General features: G+C 41.4%; 1 protein-coding gene across 1 annotated transcript; it reads right to left on the minus strand.

The window, feature by feature from the left end:
• Positions 1-780: 780 nt before the first annotated feature.
• pdlim1 (PDZ and LIM domain 1 (elfin)) lies at positions 781-14,196 on the minus strand. Its single transcript, XM_023970080.2, has 7 exons — positions 13,875-14,196; positions 12,655-12,806; positions 9,701-9,785; positions 8,806-8,993; positions 8,394-8,506; positions 7,781-7,895; positions 781-1,581 (listed from the first exon to the last, which is right to left on the minus strand). Exons 1-7 carry the CDS (start codon positions 13,965-13,967, stop codon positions 1,395-1,397), a joined length of 933 nt encoding a protein of 310 aa, XP_023825848.1. The 5' UTR covers positions 13,968-14,196; the 3' UTR covers positions 781-1,394.
• Between the last annotated feature and the right edge of the window lie 431 nt (positions 14,197-14,627).

The following is a 14,627-nucleotide window of genomic DNA, read 5'->3' on the forward strand; positions in this document are numbered from 1 at the left end:
ATAACATCAAACATAATAGCTGGTCTCATGAAAGGTGGTAATGCTTGAAACTAGAAAGACTACTTGGCGAGAGCGTAGATTAAAGACGTAGAGCAGCAGGGTCACTAAGTGACCAGTGGTCACCACTAGCATCCAGCTCTCCACTCTGCTGGTCACCATGCAAAACAGCAGGTGGTGCCCCAAACCAGAATAACATGAAGTAGACAAGGCGCCTGACCAGCAGTGACAGGGACGAAATGGTCAATTACAGTACAGTACTTTACAGGCGTTAAAACAAAACTGTCATTTGAAGCATTACCAGGGCAGTGCCATCTCCTGCTGGGTCCAAAGGGCAGGTAGCCCCAGTGGTGGGAAGCCTCCCACCTATCCATCCAGTAGAAGCGCAATCTCCTTCTAAACGCCTCTAATGAGCTCCCTGGCCTAGAGGTCCTGGAGGGGCTCGGAGTGTCTCCTCTCCACCCTGCTCACAGTGCCCAACCCCTGGCGCCCCAAGACAAGATGTCTCTCTTGGTCTCCATGGGACCTCAACTTCTCCTCGATCACTCTTACGCCATCCTTTTATGTCATCCAAGTCATCTTCTTGTCTCCGTCCTCAATGGTCTTCTTTTTGCTCTTTGGGTGCCTGAAGAGACTACAGCAAGACATGTTGCTCCGTTGCTTGTTGAAACAACGCCGAGCGCACTTTTACCAATACTGAAAAAGACAGCCGCGAAGAACGTTAATCGTCCTTAAAACCCAACCTTTATGCAGATAACTTGATGAACTAACTAAACAAAGAAACACGGTTTGAGAAAACATTTATTAAGTCATAATAATGATATTGACAAGAGTAATTTGGAACACCAATACAGCATTTTCACGACGAAAAGATGGCACTCAGCAATCATTTTGGAAGAGAGTTTCTGTTTATGAACATCCACCCAGAAGCAGAGCCACCAGAAGCCTGGATCTAACCACCATGATAAAATCAAACCCAAGTAAAGTAGCTACTGCTTGTCCCTTAACTATCCGTGGTCACAGCATGTTTGTGAAAGATTTATGGTAAAAACAGAAACCCAAAACATTAGTCTACTGATTAAAAATACAAATGTTTTGGATTCCTCTTAGAGATTGGTTGAACCCAGACTACACCATGTAAGCAACCAATTCATAGCCTTCTTCGGTTCCTAAACGTATACGCATAATGTGCAAATTATTATCATTTGACGAATAGCAAACCTTGTTTGAAGCTTAACATGTCGTGCCTGGTAGTAACATTATCCAGGCATAAAACATACCATTTTTACAGTCTAGAATGTGACATCTTTAAAAAGGCTGGAAAGTCTTGGGGATGGTTCTCACGGAGTCTTGGAGACACTAATGTGGTCATGTGCAGTGTTCCAAACGAGACAGCTCTACTTGGGGAAGACTGTGACCACGTCATAGCCTTCGGGTGGAGTCACTCGCTCGCGTGCGTGCTTCTCGCAGTAGATCTGGTCCTCCACGAAGAAGTGTCCCTTCTGTTTCAGGTTGACGTCACAATTGGAGCAGGTGTAGCACTCGGGGTGACGAAACTTGTCCCGCAACTTGACAACCATCCCTCTGAGTTTGGGAAAGAAGAAATCACAAACTCAAATGGTTAGGTCAAATAAATCAAACATCTGTGAAACTTCCTATGAAAACCCTCTTCAGAATGCATTATTTGCCCAGTTATAATGCATTACGTAGATATTTATGAGCACCTAACAACATTCATAAAGCATTATGAGCAGGCAGCATAATACCCCATGTAGCAGTCTTATAATGCCCAATATAAAAAGCTCATTGGGAATTTGTCATGAGGGGTTCTACAATCATGATTGGTGTGCAAGACAGACTTACATGTATTAGAGGGTGCGCAGGGGAATTTGAATATACCCCTCAACAAGAACATAATATTTCCTAATGAGCTTTGCACATGAGGCATAATAACTCATTTTACAGGCTTTGTCATAAAGCTCTATGAATGTCATAGGCTTTAATAACTGCTTATAAACATCTATGTAGTGCCTTATAATGTATAGAGCATAAGGAGATAACATTTCATACCCTCTTTACATGTAAATTGCTGGACAAAAATGGTCTAAAATACATTCTAAAAACAGAGAACGATTTCTGCCTTTGTAGGAAGATAGTAAAGTATAAGTAAAACTGCAAGTAGCATAATTATTTATTTTTGCAAAAAAATAGTAAGACAATTAGAAACTGAGAGAGGCGTGTGGAAAATCCACAACACGGTTTCATCTTCTCTTATCATGATAAACAAAATACCTCATCTTGCCACCCAATCCACTGTGGAGGTCACACAGTAGGTATGTCCAAGCACACTTAGAGCCACTACTTTTCAACCTAATTGTAATTATCTCCAGGACAATACCAGTGTCTACATATGCCACAGGAGGTTGGTGCCACCTTAATTGGGGAGGACAGGCTTGTGGTAATGGCTGGAGCGGAATGGTATCAAATACGTCAAACACATGCGTTTCAAATGACATTCGCTCCATTTCAGCCATTATTATGAGCCGCCCTCCCCTGACATATGCGAATACGGCGTATTTGTACGTTTTGTAGAAGAAAAAAATATATAGTTAAAAAGTTATACCCAATGAAATCAAAAGTTTAAACATTTTAAAAACAGTGATTTTCAAACACAGATTTGCGGTGACAGAAAACACCCTCCCTCTTGCTAGAAACTCATCGCAGATTTTCTTTTAATCCTACCCTGTGATGTCACATAGAAGCCTTTTTCAGGACCTTATCTTTTCAACCACAGATAATAGGGGGGGGGGGGGAACGCTGTTTTCACATATACAAACACTGGTTTGGTGCTGTAGCTAATGAATAGGAGGATGAAACGTGGCGGAATTGCCCTTTAAGTCTTAACACTTTATTACCAAGTGTTAACGACCTCTGAAGTACACAGCTGTTGGCGGCATGCTCACAGCATGGCTGTATATCAGCCAATTTAATTGGCATGTGACACAAAACACTTGTCCTGTGACATTCCATAAAAAAAACTTGAGACAAATAAGGAAAATACTAAGACGCAGTATTTCATCTTAGCGTAGCAACTGAAGCTGCATTTACACAGCCATCCTAGGAACCCAATGCAGAATTATTTTTATGTACAATCTTTTTTTCTGACTGTCCACACTGTTTCTCATGCGACTAGGGTTGCAAAGGTACCGCTAATTTACAAAAGTCAAATCGGAATCTTCAGTAATTAACAGGTAAAACATGACAATCTATAGTAACATTGGTCATTTGTACTTGAAAAACTTCAAAAAATCTATTCATATATAGTATTCTTTGTTTATATCCGTGTCAATGTAGCCAATTAGTTCCGAGTGGATAGACCATTTGGTTCAAAAGAAAATTGCCTAAATAATGAAAAAAGCAAATTCAAGACAGAAATACATTTATTTTACTAAGTATAGTGTAAAAAAAAAAAAAAAAAAAAAAAGATATTTCATGCTGAAACCCTCATATTAAACAAATGGTATTCACTAAGTTTGCTTATATTTAGGCTAATGTTTTTCAGCTTTGTCATTCAATTTTACGTGATAAGGCCACACAGAGGGCCAGAGATAATTACTATGGAATGCCGTTTGGGGCTTTGCGTGTCAAAAAATATATATATAAAATATAAAATAAATAACACTATTTGATGTGTCAAATAAGCTCGTTGACCAATCAGGACGCGAATATGACTGCACGTCACAATATTTTAACAGTTCATTAATTTGACAGTTATTACACATCGATTACACTATCACTCGTCGGTCATATGTCACAACGATACGCATGCTGTGATGCTGGTGAAGGTGCCTGTACCGCACGAACGCAGACAAACTTCCCCAAGCTTTAGAGACAGTGCTGGTCGTAAAAAAGCTAGCTAGCTGATGGATGCAAACAATGTCATTTTGCGATGTTTTTGGGGAAGAACAGTCGGTTTCAGTAGCTATAGATACCTAGCTAAGTCTCACCTAAAACACCCCTAATTTATAAGACAGTTCTGGTTTGATTAAAGGTGGTCGTACCCACCTATGTGAAGCTAGCCACAATAAAGATTAGACACAATAGTGGAATTTGCGCTTTGCATTCAAAATAAAAGGTCTCTCAATGAAAGGCATGCAAATAATACAAATAGTGGAATCATGCCATAATGGAATAGATCACAAGGTTGGAATGTCCTTACATTCAACAAAAGACAATTTGTTCATTTGACAAATCTGCTGAAATCACACTGGATGTATTAGATCAGTGGTCACCAACCTTTTCAGAGTCAAAATGCAAGCCAAGATCTACCGCTCTGTTAACCAATTAAAAACAGTACTGTAGCAATGAGGTTTGTGCAGTAAGCTATAGGCCCAATACATTATCACTGCATACTGGCTTTGCTTGAATTTACCTGCCAATGCATCAAAATTTGAGGTAGGCTATATGATCACACCGGTAATAGATCCATTGTTGTATTACTTGTGAGGCACAGCTGAGTGAGCATACATTTAAATAATTAGCTTTTTATTTTACTGGGCTGATGGTGCCTGCATCTGTTGGTCAGTCTCAGTGGAGGGAGAGCAGCAGCAGACTGATGGTCAGTCTCAGTGGAGGGAGAGAGCCATCATCCCTCCGCTCTCCGTTTCCTCCACTGACACTGACCAAAACGGGACACACCGTCTTCCAGCTGATGTCGAAACTCGAGTCGCACCGCATTATTTCTGCCTCATGCACGATTTCATGTTGTTAGTCCTATGAAGAGAAAATTAAATATTCCTTGATATAATTTTTTTTAAAGACCCAAGCCGCTAATGATAACGCCTATAGATACACTTTCCTACTCATTCATTACTGCTGCACTTCTTGTTGTAGCACTGAGTGGAAATAGGAAGAACGTGCATTTTATGGCTTATAAAAGTGTTGACAGTGCTGAGTAAGAACGTAAACAGCAGCTCTTTGCTGTATTCGTTGAGTCTCTCTCTAGTCATAGTTTTAAAAGTTTTGAAATCTCACAGTATCAATTTTGGAACACAAGGCATTATCGTTGGGTTTTTTACAGAAATGTTTGGCGATCGACTAGAAATGCCTTGGAGATCGACAAGTCAATCGATCGCGATCGACCGGTTGGTGACCACCGTATTAAAAACTTTAGAATTGCATTGGGGGCATAGTTACTTCACTGTAAAGCCTTACCTATGGATTGTGGATCAATTACATGGGGTATCAGTCTACTCAGTGACACCCAGAGAACATTAGTGTCCTAGCTCTTATTGCGGGACTCCGAAACCAGTGAATTGAGCCACATGTATTGTACCAGTCGACCTACTATGTGCATTGAACACTATTCCAGAGGAAAAACAATACAACGTGGATGTTTAGGAGCCTGATAACTCTTGAGGTTTATGGGGGGAAAAAAGCACTTGGGTACTGAGTAGGCTGATGCCTGACGATTGGGGATCAATGAAATGGGGTAAGGCTGTACAGTGCAACATGAACGTCAATACGCACAATAGGCTGACTGGAGAGGTGATTTCCCACAGTCAAAGTCCCACAATAAGAGCTACAACGCTAATATTTCCGTAAACTCTTCACAGTTGTGTTCTCTGGGTGTCATCGAGTAGACCGATACCCCATTTCATTGCGCCACATTCCAACCATGTTTAACGTCATCAAGTATAAATATGGCATGATTTCACCAATTGAAAACTTCTGCATCGCTTTCAAAAGAGAGACTTATTTTAAAGGCGAACCGCAAATTCCACTATGGTGGCTAATCCTTATTTTGGCTAGCATCACAACACATAACCCGGTCAAGCCATAGTAGTCAGATGAAGCTAGCTGGCTGCTTATAATGTTAGTTTTGGACAACAGGGTTAAGTAGCAGGCTAGCTAGTTATTTCAATAGGAGAACAAGTGGCTACCTAGCTAATACTTACTCACATGGATTCCTAAATCACTGCTAAGAATATGGAAAATTCCTGCATTTTCTACTGTTCATTGTTTTCAGGCTGGTTGCATTGGCGCTAGCTAGGTCCCAAGCTAAACCTAGCTAGTTACCCCAGAAGTTGCTGATAACATCCGTATCAAAGATATTTGCAAACATTTTTGACCCTGATCTAATTTCAAATGCTCACACAGACGTTTTCACATTCGGTCGAACAAATAATGCCTTATTACCAACAGCTTTGTACAGCTTTGACTGCGATCGTAATGGTGGCACTTGGCTTGCACGTGCAAATTCAGCGCACACAACATTCTACAATGGAATTGTGTTATTTGACGTGTCAAATTAAAAGCTTATTTCACACGTCAAATAGTGTTATTTGACGTGTATCTTTTTTCACGCGCAAAGACCAAAACGGCGTTCCATAAATTACAGACAACTGACAATCTGAAGCACCCAAAAAGGCCACTAGACACCCCCCAAAATATTTGAAAGTTACCAAGAATTCGGTGGTTTACTGGTAAACTTCAAAAGGTTTCCAGTAATATAACCTCTCTTTGCAATCCTACATGTGACCCATATCAGATTGCAGCATTCACACTGATGTAGCCTCTGAAATAGCACACAGATGCAATGCTAATTTCCAGTCACTGTTCCTTAAAATTGTCAGAGGCTGTGTGACTGCTGCCCCCCCCACACACCTCTTCCCAGAGCTAAACAACCATATCAATTTAAAAATATGTATTTTGTAGGCCAATGTGAACGAGGTAGCTTCAACCTTGTCTGTTGTAACTAGGATATTAAAGCAGCACAAACATAAGCAGGATGCAGTCTACACATTACATTGGGGCAAAGTAAAAATTGCCTTTTTTCGCTTCTCAATGACCATGCAACACCGTATGTTTTGATGGACAGCATATTACAATTCACCAGGGTAGCCCGTCTGTGTCCTGCGTATGTTTGATTTGCTGCCTAGAGAGCTGCATATAACTCTCAACCTGAAAAAATTTAATTGCTACTTCGACTGCCTTTCGGTGCCCTGCTTATGTTTGTAATGGCCTACTGTTACAATGGACAAAGAAGTTTGTCAAACAACCCGTCGATCACGCTGCCCGTACAACCCGTCGATCACGCTGCCCGTACAACCCGTCGATCACGCTGCTCGTACAACCCGTCGATCACGCTGCTCGTACAACCCGTCGATCACGCTGCTCGTACAACCCGTCGATCACGCTGCTCGTACAACCCGTCAAAGTTAGTAGACAAAGACATCTGATCATCGGTGAGGGAGGGGAAAGCGGCAGTGCAGGGAGCAGCAGGGAGGTAAATAAGTGTGTGCGTGAAGTAGAGAATCCCATACATGCGCAGAAGGTAAGATTGTTTAGCTATTGAAGAGGCATCCAGAAAATTCAGCCACCTTTTAATTTTTGGATGCTTGTCATGTTAATGGCAGGTCATGTGCAAAACAACACTTCAGAGCAAAAGAAAATCTGATCTGCTCATCCAGATTGAGGTCGCATATCGTAACTGTATCAGGATTGAGAACCACATAAATGTGGAACACATCAGAACTCAAAAGATCAGATTCCATGTGTTTTTTGCTGTTTATACATTCTGGGGGAAAAAATACTATAGGTATCAAATATGCCATCGGAATTGGTCTGCCTGTGTTAACGTAGCCTACGAGACTGGGCCTGTATTCATAAATCGTCTCAGAGTAGGCGTGGATCTCCTCGTCAAATCACCGTGAGCAAAATGCAAAGTTCACAATATTACCATGAGATCACAACTGTTTGAATAATCATATGCTGTACTTACACAATCCCTGATCCACATTTGTCACAGATTGGTAACTTGTTTGCATTTCCCACTGTTGAGCCCATTTTTGCGGCGGGTGCCTTCACACTCCTAAACCCAGAGGGCTTATCAGGATCTGCAATCAAGAGGAGACATGCCATCGTGGTTTGTTAAGCCACTTACCAATTTAATTGCCATTAAATATTTGGAAAACCTTGTAAAATATAGCAAAGGCTCTTCCTGTCACACAGAGACACAATACATTGTGTCACCAGTCTGTTACCAACTATAGAATCAAAATGATCGTTTAAACACTACTTAGCTGAACCAAATCTATTCAAAAACAATTGCCAATTACATCATGTTAAAACTCCAAACATGGCAAAGTTATAACCCGGTTCGACAATGCGAAACATAAGTGCTGGTGTCAAAACAGACACTCATTTCTCAGTCTCTAAATTGTGCAACATGATTGCATCGGTGGCAATTTATGCAGGGTTATAATCCAACCAACTGGGTACGCAATCCGTGTGATGCAACCCAAAATGGTTGCATTACAAACCCATGTTGAAGTAAATGCCACATTGCTTAAACACTACATAAATATCAACTGCATACATGTGTGAATAAGTACCTGACTCCAGAATCTCCTGCAGCACCTTGAATGAAGCGGACTGTCGGGGAGGCTCATCAGCCTCTTGGTTTTCCTGCAGCATTTTGTAGACCTCCGAGTCTGCCACTGTTGGGCTGCAAAACAAATGAACACACTTCAAATCAATACTAGTTTACATACAATGAGTCGTATAGTACAAAGGCCTGGTCAAATCGAGCACAAACAAACGATAGGGCCTCAAAAACATTGCTATGTTTCCTTGGGCCACAGCCGAGGTCGAGTTTGACTTGGAACAAACACACACTGTAAGCCTCTAACAAGTGAAAATGCAGTACATTCTGCTCTAGTAAGACATCGTAAATTGAAGAATGATACCCAGCGAGTAAAACTAGATGCAATGACATTATTGCAACCAGCTGGGATAGATCCTTACATGTTGCTGGGCTCGTTAACAGCAGTGGCAATGGTTTTCACGTCATCCACGGCCGTGTTAAAGTCCTTGATGTTCTCGGAGGAGTAGAGACCGGCGGGGTTGTTGTACTGATTGGTTACCACGTTGGGGCCAAACCCAGCAAATGGCAGGGCGCTCCTGTTGTGGGCGGAACCTATGGGTTTCACCTCCTGCAAGTTGCGTGTAGCCAGGGATAAAGAAAGTAATGAGTACTAGACAAAAATCAGTTATATTACAAATATAAATACTTTCAATGCCATCTCACACACACGCCTTGATAGAAACAGTATGACAGTTACTTGACTAATATGTGGATATTAGAGGTAAAGAATAGCATAGTCAAAAGGTTATTTCGGTACTTCATGATAACAGGTAAACACAGGGCCAACTAAGACAAAATACGGTGACATGCAAAGCATTAAAAGCTCAAGTGAAAAAATAAATGCGCAAAACATATTTTCTATGTATTCTGCGACCAAAATGCACTGTGTTTGTGACACGTCCCTGAAAGCTGTGGAGGACAGACAAACCACACGCTTCCTACATTAATTCACACTTTGGACTCAATTTCCCACTCACTAGGCAGGAACTGAGTCTTACGTCAGAGGTTGGCTGATAAAACCATGGTCTCCTAGGAGATCTCCTGTTGGGAAGTAAACAACGACCTCATCGTTTGCAGTATCAAAACCCAAGCCTTTGTTTGTGCAGTGGGGATGTGAAAGATTGCAGATACTGGACCATTTCCTATCTGTGAGTAAGGGATTTTCCAGTTAATACGCCATGACAGAGCAGGGACATACCTCTAAGTCACCTTATGAATGCCTCATTTCCTAATATCTTTGGTCTGAGTGAAGTAGGATATAAAAGACAGACACACCTGCGGCTCAGACGCAAGATTCATCTTGTAAGGGTTGGTCTTTCCATCCTCAGAAGAGAGCGGTGACCAGATTTTAGTTTCTGATCTAAAAAGAGTCAAAAGACAATACACAAACTTGCAATACAAAAAAAAATATTCAGACATGCAATAAAACATGAAAGATATCCAAAAGAGAATACAAAATGTGGACAGAGCAGGCCTCGAACCTGTTGATGGGACAACAACCATTTCTAAAAGAACATATTTTATAGGGGTAATCTGCAGTTCAGAACAATAACCAAGCGACACCCCACCACCATTTTGGTAAAAAGCTAAAAGGGATGGGTTGGAGAAATGTAGCTAGTCTTAAATTAATATACAGAGCTATGAACGCAAGGACTGTCCATCCATGACATCAATGTCGAACATTAAACCATATTTTGAGGCCATATACAGTGTACACAATTACATAATTTACAAACAAAAAAAAGTTTTACTTTGTTCTGGGGCGGTTAGACAGTAGATCTAAGCTCATGAGGCACATACAAGTTATATTCTCCAAGAATCAATGGCTATATATAGCATTAACGTAAAAAAGTATGTATAAAACAGATTGCCCCTTGGAAAGCACCACTCACATCAAGTGTCCTGCCCAAGTTGGTACACCCCCCCCCCCCCCCCCCCCCCCCTCGCCCCCTATTGACGTAATTTCCTGTCCTAGAGATGCACGTTTAGGTTCCACCTCAGAAGACCTGGCCTGTCTTTGACTTCGCAACCATTGGTAGGCAGGCTGCTGGCAGGCTTTGGCTATTGGTAGGCAAGTCAAGTCAGCCCGTGCTCATGGTTCTCACAGGGAAGTGAATTGACAGGCTACAATGACTTTGCTCATGATCATGCACGCCGCAATTGACATGTAACTAACTATACAGCGCATTCGGAAAGTATTCAGACCCCGTGACTTTTCCCACATTATTACAACCTTATTCTAAAAATAATTAAATTATGTTATACTCAATCTACACACAATAACCTATAATGACAGAGCAAAGACAGGTTTTTTAGAAATGTTTGCAACTGTTAAAAATAACTGAAATATCACATTTACTTAAGTATTCAGACCCTTTACTCAGTACTTTGTTGAAGCACCTTTGGCAGCGATTACAGCCTCAAGTCTTTGTGGGTATGACGTTACAAGCTTGGCACTCCTGTATTTGGGGAGTTTCTCCCATTCTTCTCTGCAGATCCTCTCAAGCTCTGTCAGGTTGGATGGGGTGTGTCGCTGCACAGCTATTTTCAGGTCTCTCCAGAGATGTTCAATCGAGTCCGGGCTCTGGCTGGGCAACTCAAGGACATTCAGAGACTTGTCTTGAAGCTACTCCTGCGTTGTCTTGGCTGTGCGCTTAGGGTAGCTGTCCTGTTGGAAAGTGAACCTTCGCCCCAGTCAGAGGTCCTGAGCACTCTGGAGCAGGTTTCCATCAAGGATCTCTCTGTACTTTGCTCCGTTCATCTTTCCCTCGATCCTGACTAGTATCCCAGTCCCTGAAAAACATCCCCACAGCATGATGCTGCCACCACCATCTTTCACCGTAGGGATGGTGCCAGGTTTCCTCCAGACGGGACGCTTGCCATTCAGGCCAAAGAGTCACCTCTTCACTGTTGACATTGAGACTGGTGTTTTGCGAGTGCTATTTAATGAAGCTGCCTGTTGAGGACTTGAGAGGTGTCTGTTTCTCAAACTAAACAATGTACTTGTCCTCTTGCTCAGTTGTGCACCGGGGCCTCCCACTCTTTCTATTCTGGTTAGAGCCAGTTTGCGCTGTTCTGTGAAGGGAGTAGTACACAGCGTTGTACGAGATCTTCAGTTTCTTGGCAAGTTCTCAAATGGAATAGCCTTCATTTCTCAGAACAAGAATAGACTGACGAGCTCCAGAAGAAAATTCTTTGTTTCTGGCCATTTTGAGCCTGTAATCGAACCCACAAATGCTGATGCTCCAGTTTTCAGCTGTGCTAACAATTGCAAAAGGGTTTTCTAATGATCAATTAGCCTTTTAAGATGATAAACTTGGATTAACTAACACAATGTGCCATTGGAACACAGGAGTGATGGTTGCTGATAATTGGCCTCTGTACGCCTATGTAGATATTCCATTAAAAATCTGCAGTTCCAGCTACAATAGTCATTTACAACATTAACAATGTCTACACTGTATTTCTCGATCAATTTGATATTTCATTTCTAAGTGACCCCAAAACGATTGAAAGATAATGTATATACACACACACTAAAGAAAATATTTAAAAAAAAATACTGACTAGTTCAAAAATAAGTGAATATTGACAAATTAACCAATGGATTACGGTGATTTTCAGGAGAAAAAAAAAGCTGAGGTGCAAAAATATAAGTTTGCACCCCCTATTTTAATTTGCTCCATGGCTCAGGCGGCCAAGTGGACCACACGGCAGTTTGGCTCATCTCTGTCACGAAGAGGAATAACTTTTCAGCTGTTTCTGATTAATAAACAATGCCATGCTGTGGTAACATTCAAATAAAACCCAGCCCTGAAACAAAACGTAGGCTGAAAAGAATTTGTATGTCATATCACAGGAAGAGACACCACATTCACATGGATTTACACAAAGTGGGCCGTTCGGATTTTTCACTTCCAAGCCCAAATATGTCCTACTCTGACTAAAACAATTACTTAAATTCTTGTGCAACATCATGGGTAAGCTCTGGCCATCGTCTTTCAGCTCGAAAAAAGTGAATTTCTACTGGTGTGGGCGTTTAACCTCAGACAAACAAATCCAAGGTCCCTGCCCCCCTCTCACCATTTGAACCATACAATTTCGTATCCCTTACATATAACCACATCAGGTGTCAGAGATACTGTACTTTTGTGCACATTTGCTGAAATGTTCCATGACTCAGTGCTTTTTGAACCCATCCGAGTCTATGGAAAACTGCAAACCCCTACCTGTCGATAGAGAGGATCATTTCCTCTACGCAGCCCTTGATCTTGTTCTGTGCCTGCAGGTGAGTCATGCTCTCAGTGGGCTCTCCATCAATGGCCAGGAGCTGATCCCCGACATTCAGATTGGCCTGGGCAGCCTTACTGCCAGGAGTGATCTGAAATATTCAGTACATCAACATATTCAACTTTCTTCTCACATTTGGGACCGAGTAATCCGGGATTCTTCTATGACATTTCAGGAGGACAAGGATCCTTTGGCTAAACTCGAGTGTCCCATGGCAGGTTGTTATGTGGTAAATATGGGTGCAGTCTCAGTTCACAGACAGGATTAGTAACACTAGAAAAGTATGATGGTGACTAAGGATTCAAAGGGAGGTCTTAGAGAAATTTAACAAATAACAAGAATCGGTTTCAAACACACTTAACAATATAGTTTGTCGTCAAAGAGTGTTGTGCATAGCAGTCATTCATTCAGTTACATCTACAACACTTCAAAAGGTTCATAATCCATTGCATTGAAATCCTCAATACACCTTGCCAGATTTTCTTCAATATGTACTTCTGAGAAAACGTTGGAGGGCTAAACATTGTGGGCCAGTTGAGGGCAAATGTTAGGTTGGTGAAGACAGAGTGAAGTTCAGTGCCCCACCTAAGACAATGTAGGTGAAACACTGTCAAGGGATGTGATCTTGCATACCCACAAAATGTGCTGTACTGTCGGAAATGTCTGAGAAAATAACACTATAGAACTGGTTGTTAATGCCCTCTAGATAACCTAAATAAACATAGAAATAAACATAGACCTATACAGACTTGGATGGATGTATTGGCCAAACAATGGAAGATTGTCATCTAGAACTAGACTAGGCCAATTCATGGACGAATTTAACAGTAGCACATGGTAGCACAATTTGCACAACACAAACCGTGAAGCTGGTTTCTCAGAAAAGGCCGTTTAGAGTCAATTACGTTTTATTGAATGGCCATCTGGCATAATGACCCGAAAAGCCACTTTCTCCTGACCCTCAAATGGCAATAGATTATTGGTGAGGTAATGAAAATAATCTTTACAGCAGCGAGAAAGAACGCTTCCCCTCGTGCCTCACGGAAATGGTGTGTTCGAGTCGGCAAGTGAAAGTTCCGCCACCGGACAGGGCCAGGTGCGGTTACATTGTAAAACAATATATTATTAAAAGTGACAGACTCTCTGAAACAACACTTACCCGCGAGATAGTCAAGGGTTGTTCAAAATCCTTCCCACCAACTAGACGGAATCCCCAAGGTCCAGGACCTTGCACGACAACCCGTAGAGGCATATCCTACTTTCAAATTTGCCGAATCCGAGTAAAAAAAAAAAAAGTATAATTCTTAGACAGCCTGTGTTTGTCCTGACAAATATGACATGTGTGAACAAACTTCGATGAGGCTATTGTGTAGCTAGAAGTAAAGGGGCGGTTCCCGTGGCAAAGCGGAGCGAATAGTTTTAGATGTTTTCACTCTGATAAGATCGATTTCCTATGTTAGTTCAAGGATGTACCGTTACGTCACCATATTATATGCAAGCTTACCATTTATGGAAGACCCATTTCCCAGGATGTGGAATGTGCCGCTCCCTAAACTTGAATTCCTGCCATTTGCTCCACTAAGTGGGCTACAGCCGACAAAAACTGAAACGTCCCATTGTGTGTGTAGGCCTACATTCTCTACTTTTTCATATGCATTGCAAAACGAATGGCAAGTAATAACAATGTGACAACAATTCTATTATAGGAGTTAGATAGGAGACAAGCAAATTAATGTAGGGTCTTCACAGCCAACCTGGTGTCAGAGAATTTCGTATTATTGTGTATGAAAATCCGATACACTCCTTATGATATATTACTTTTTGTATGGTATTATTAATTTGTGATTACAATTCGTATGATGTTACATATGTTACAAATGTGAAAAAACATGCAATATGTTACGAATTTGCA

This window comes from Salvelinus sp. IW2-2015, linkage group LG25, assembly GCF_002910315.2.
Source record: "Salvelinus sp. IW2-2015 linkage group LG25, ASM291031v2, whole genome shotgun sequence".
NCBI classification, from domain to species: Eukaryota; Metazoa; Chordata; class Actinopteri; order Salmoniformes; family Salmonidae; genus Salvelinus; species Salvelinus sp. IW2-2015.

Excerpts from the sequence above, each read along its gene's own strand:
- pdlim1 (XM_023970080.2), bottom strand. The coding sequence starts at position 13,967 with ATGCCTCTACGGGTTGTCGTGCAAGGTCCTGGACCTTGGGGATTCCGT. Across the intron at positions 8,507-8,805 it reads GTTAACGAGCCCAGCAACAT|CCCAACAGTGGCAGACTCGG; the intron begins GTAAGGATCTAT and ends TTTGTTTTGCAG. Across the intron at positions 7,896-8,393 it reads GCAGGAGATTCTGGAGTCAG|ATCCTGATAAGCCCTCTGGG; the intron begins GTACTTATTCAC and ends TCTTGATTGCAG.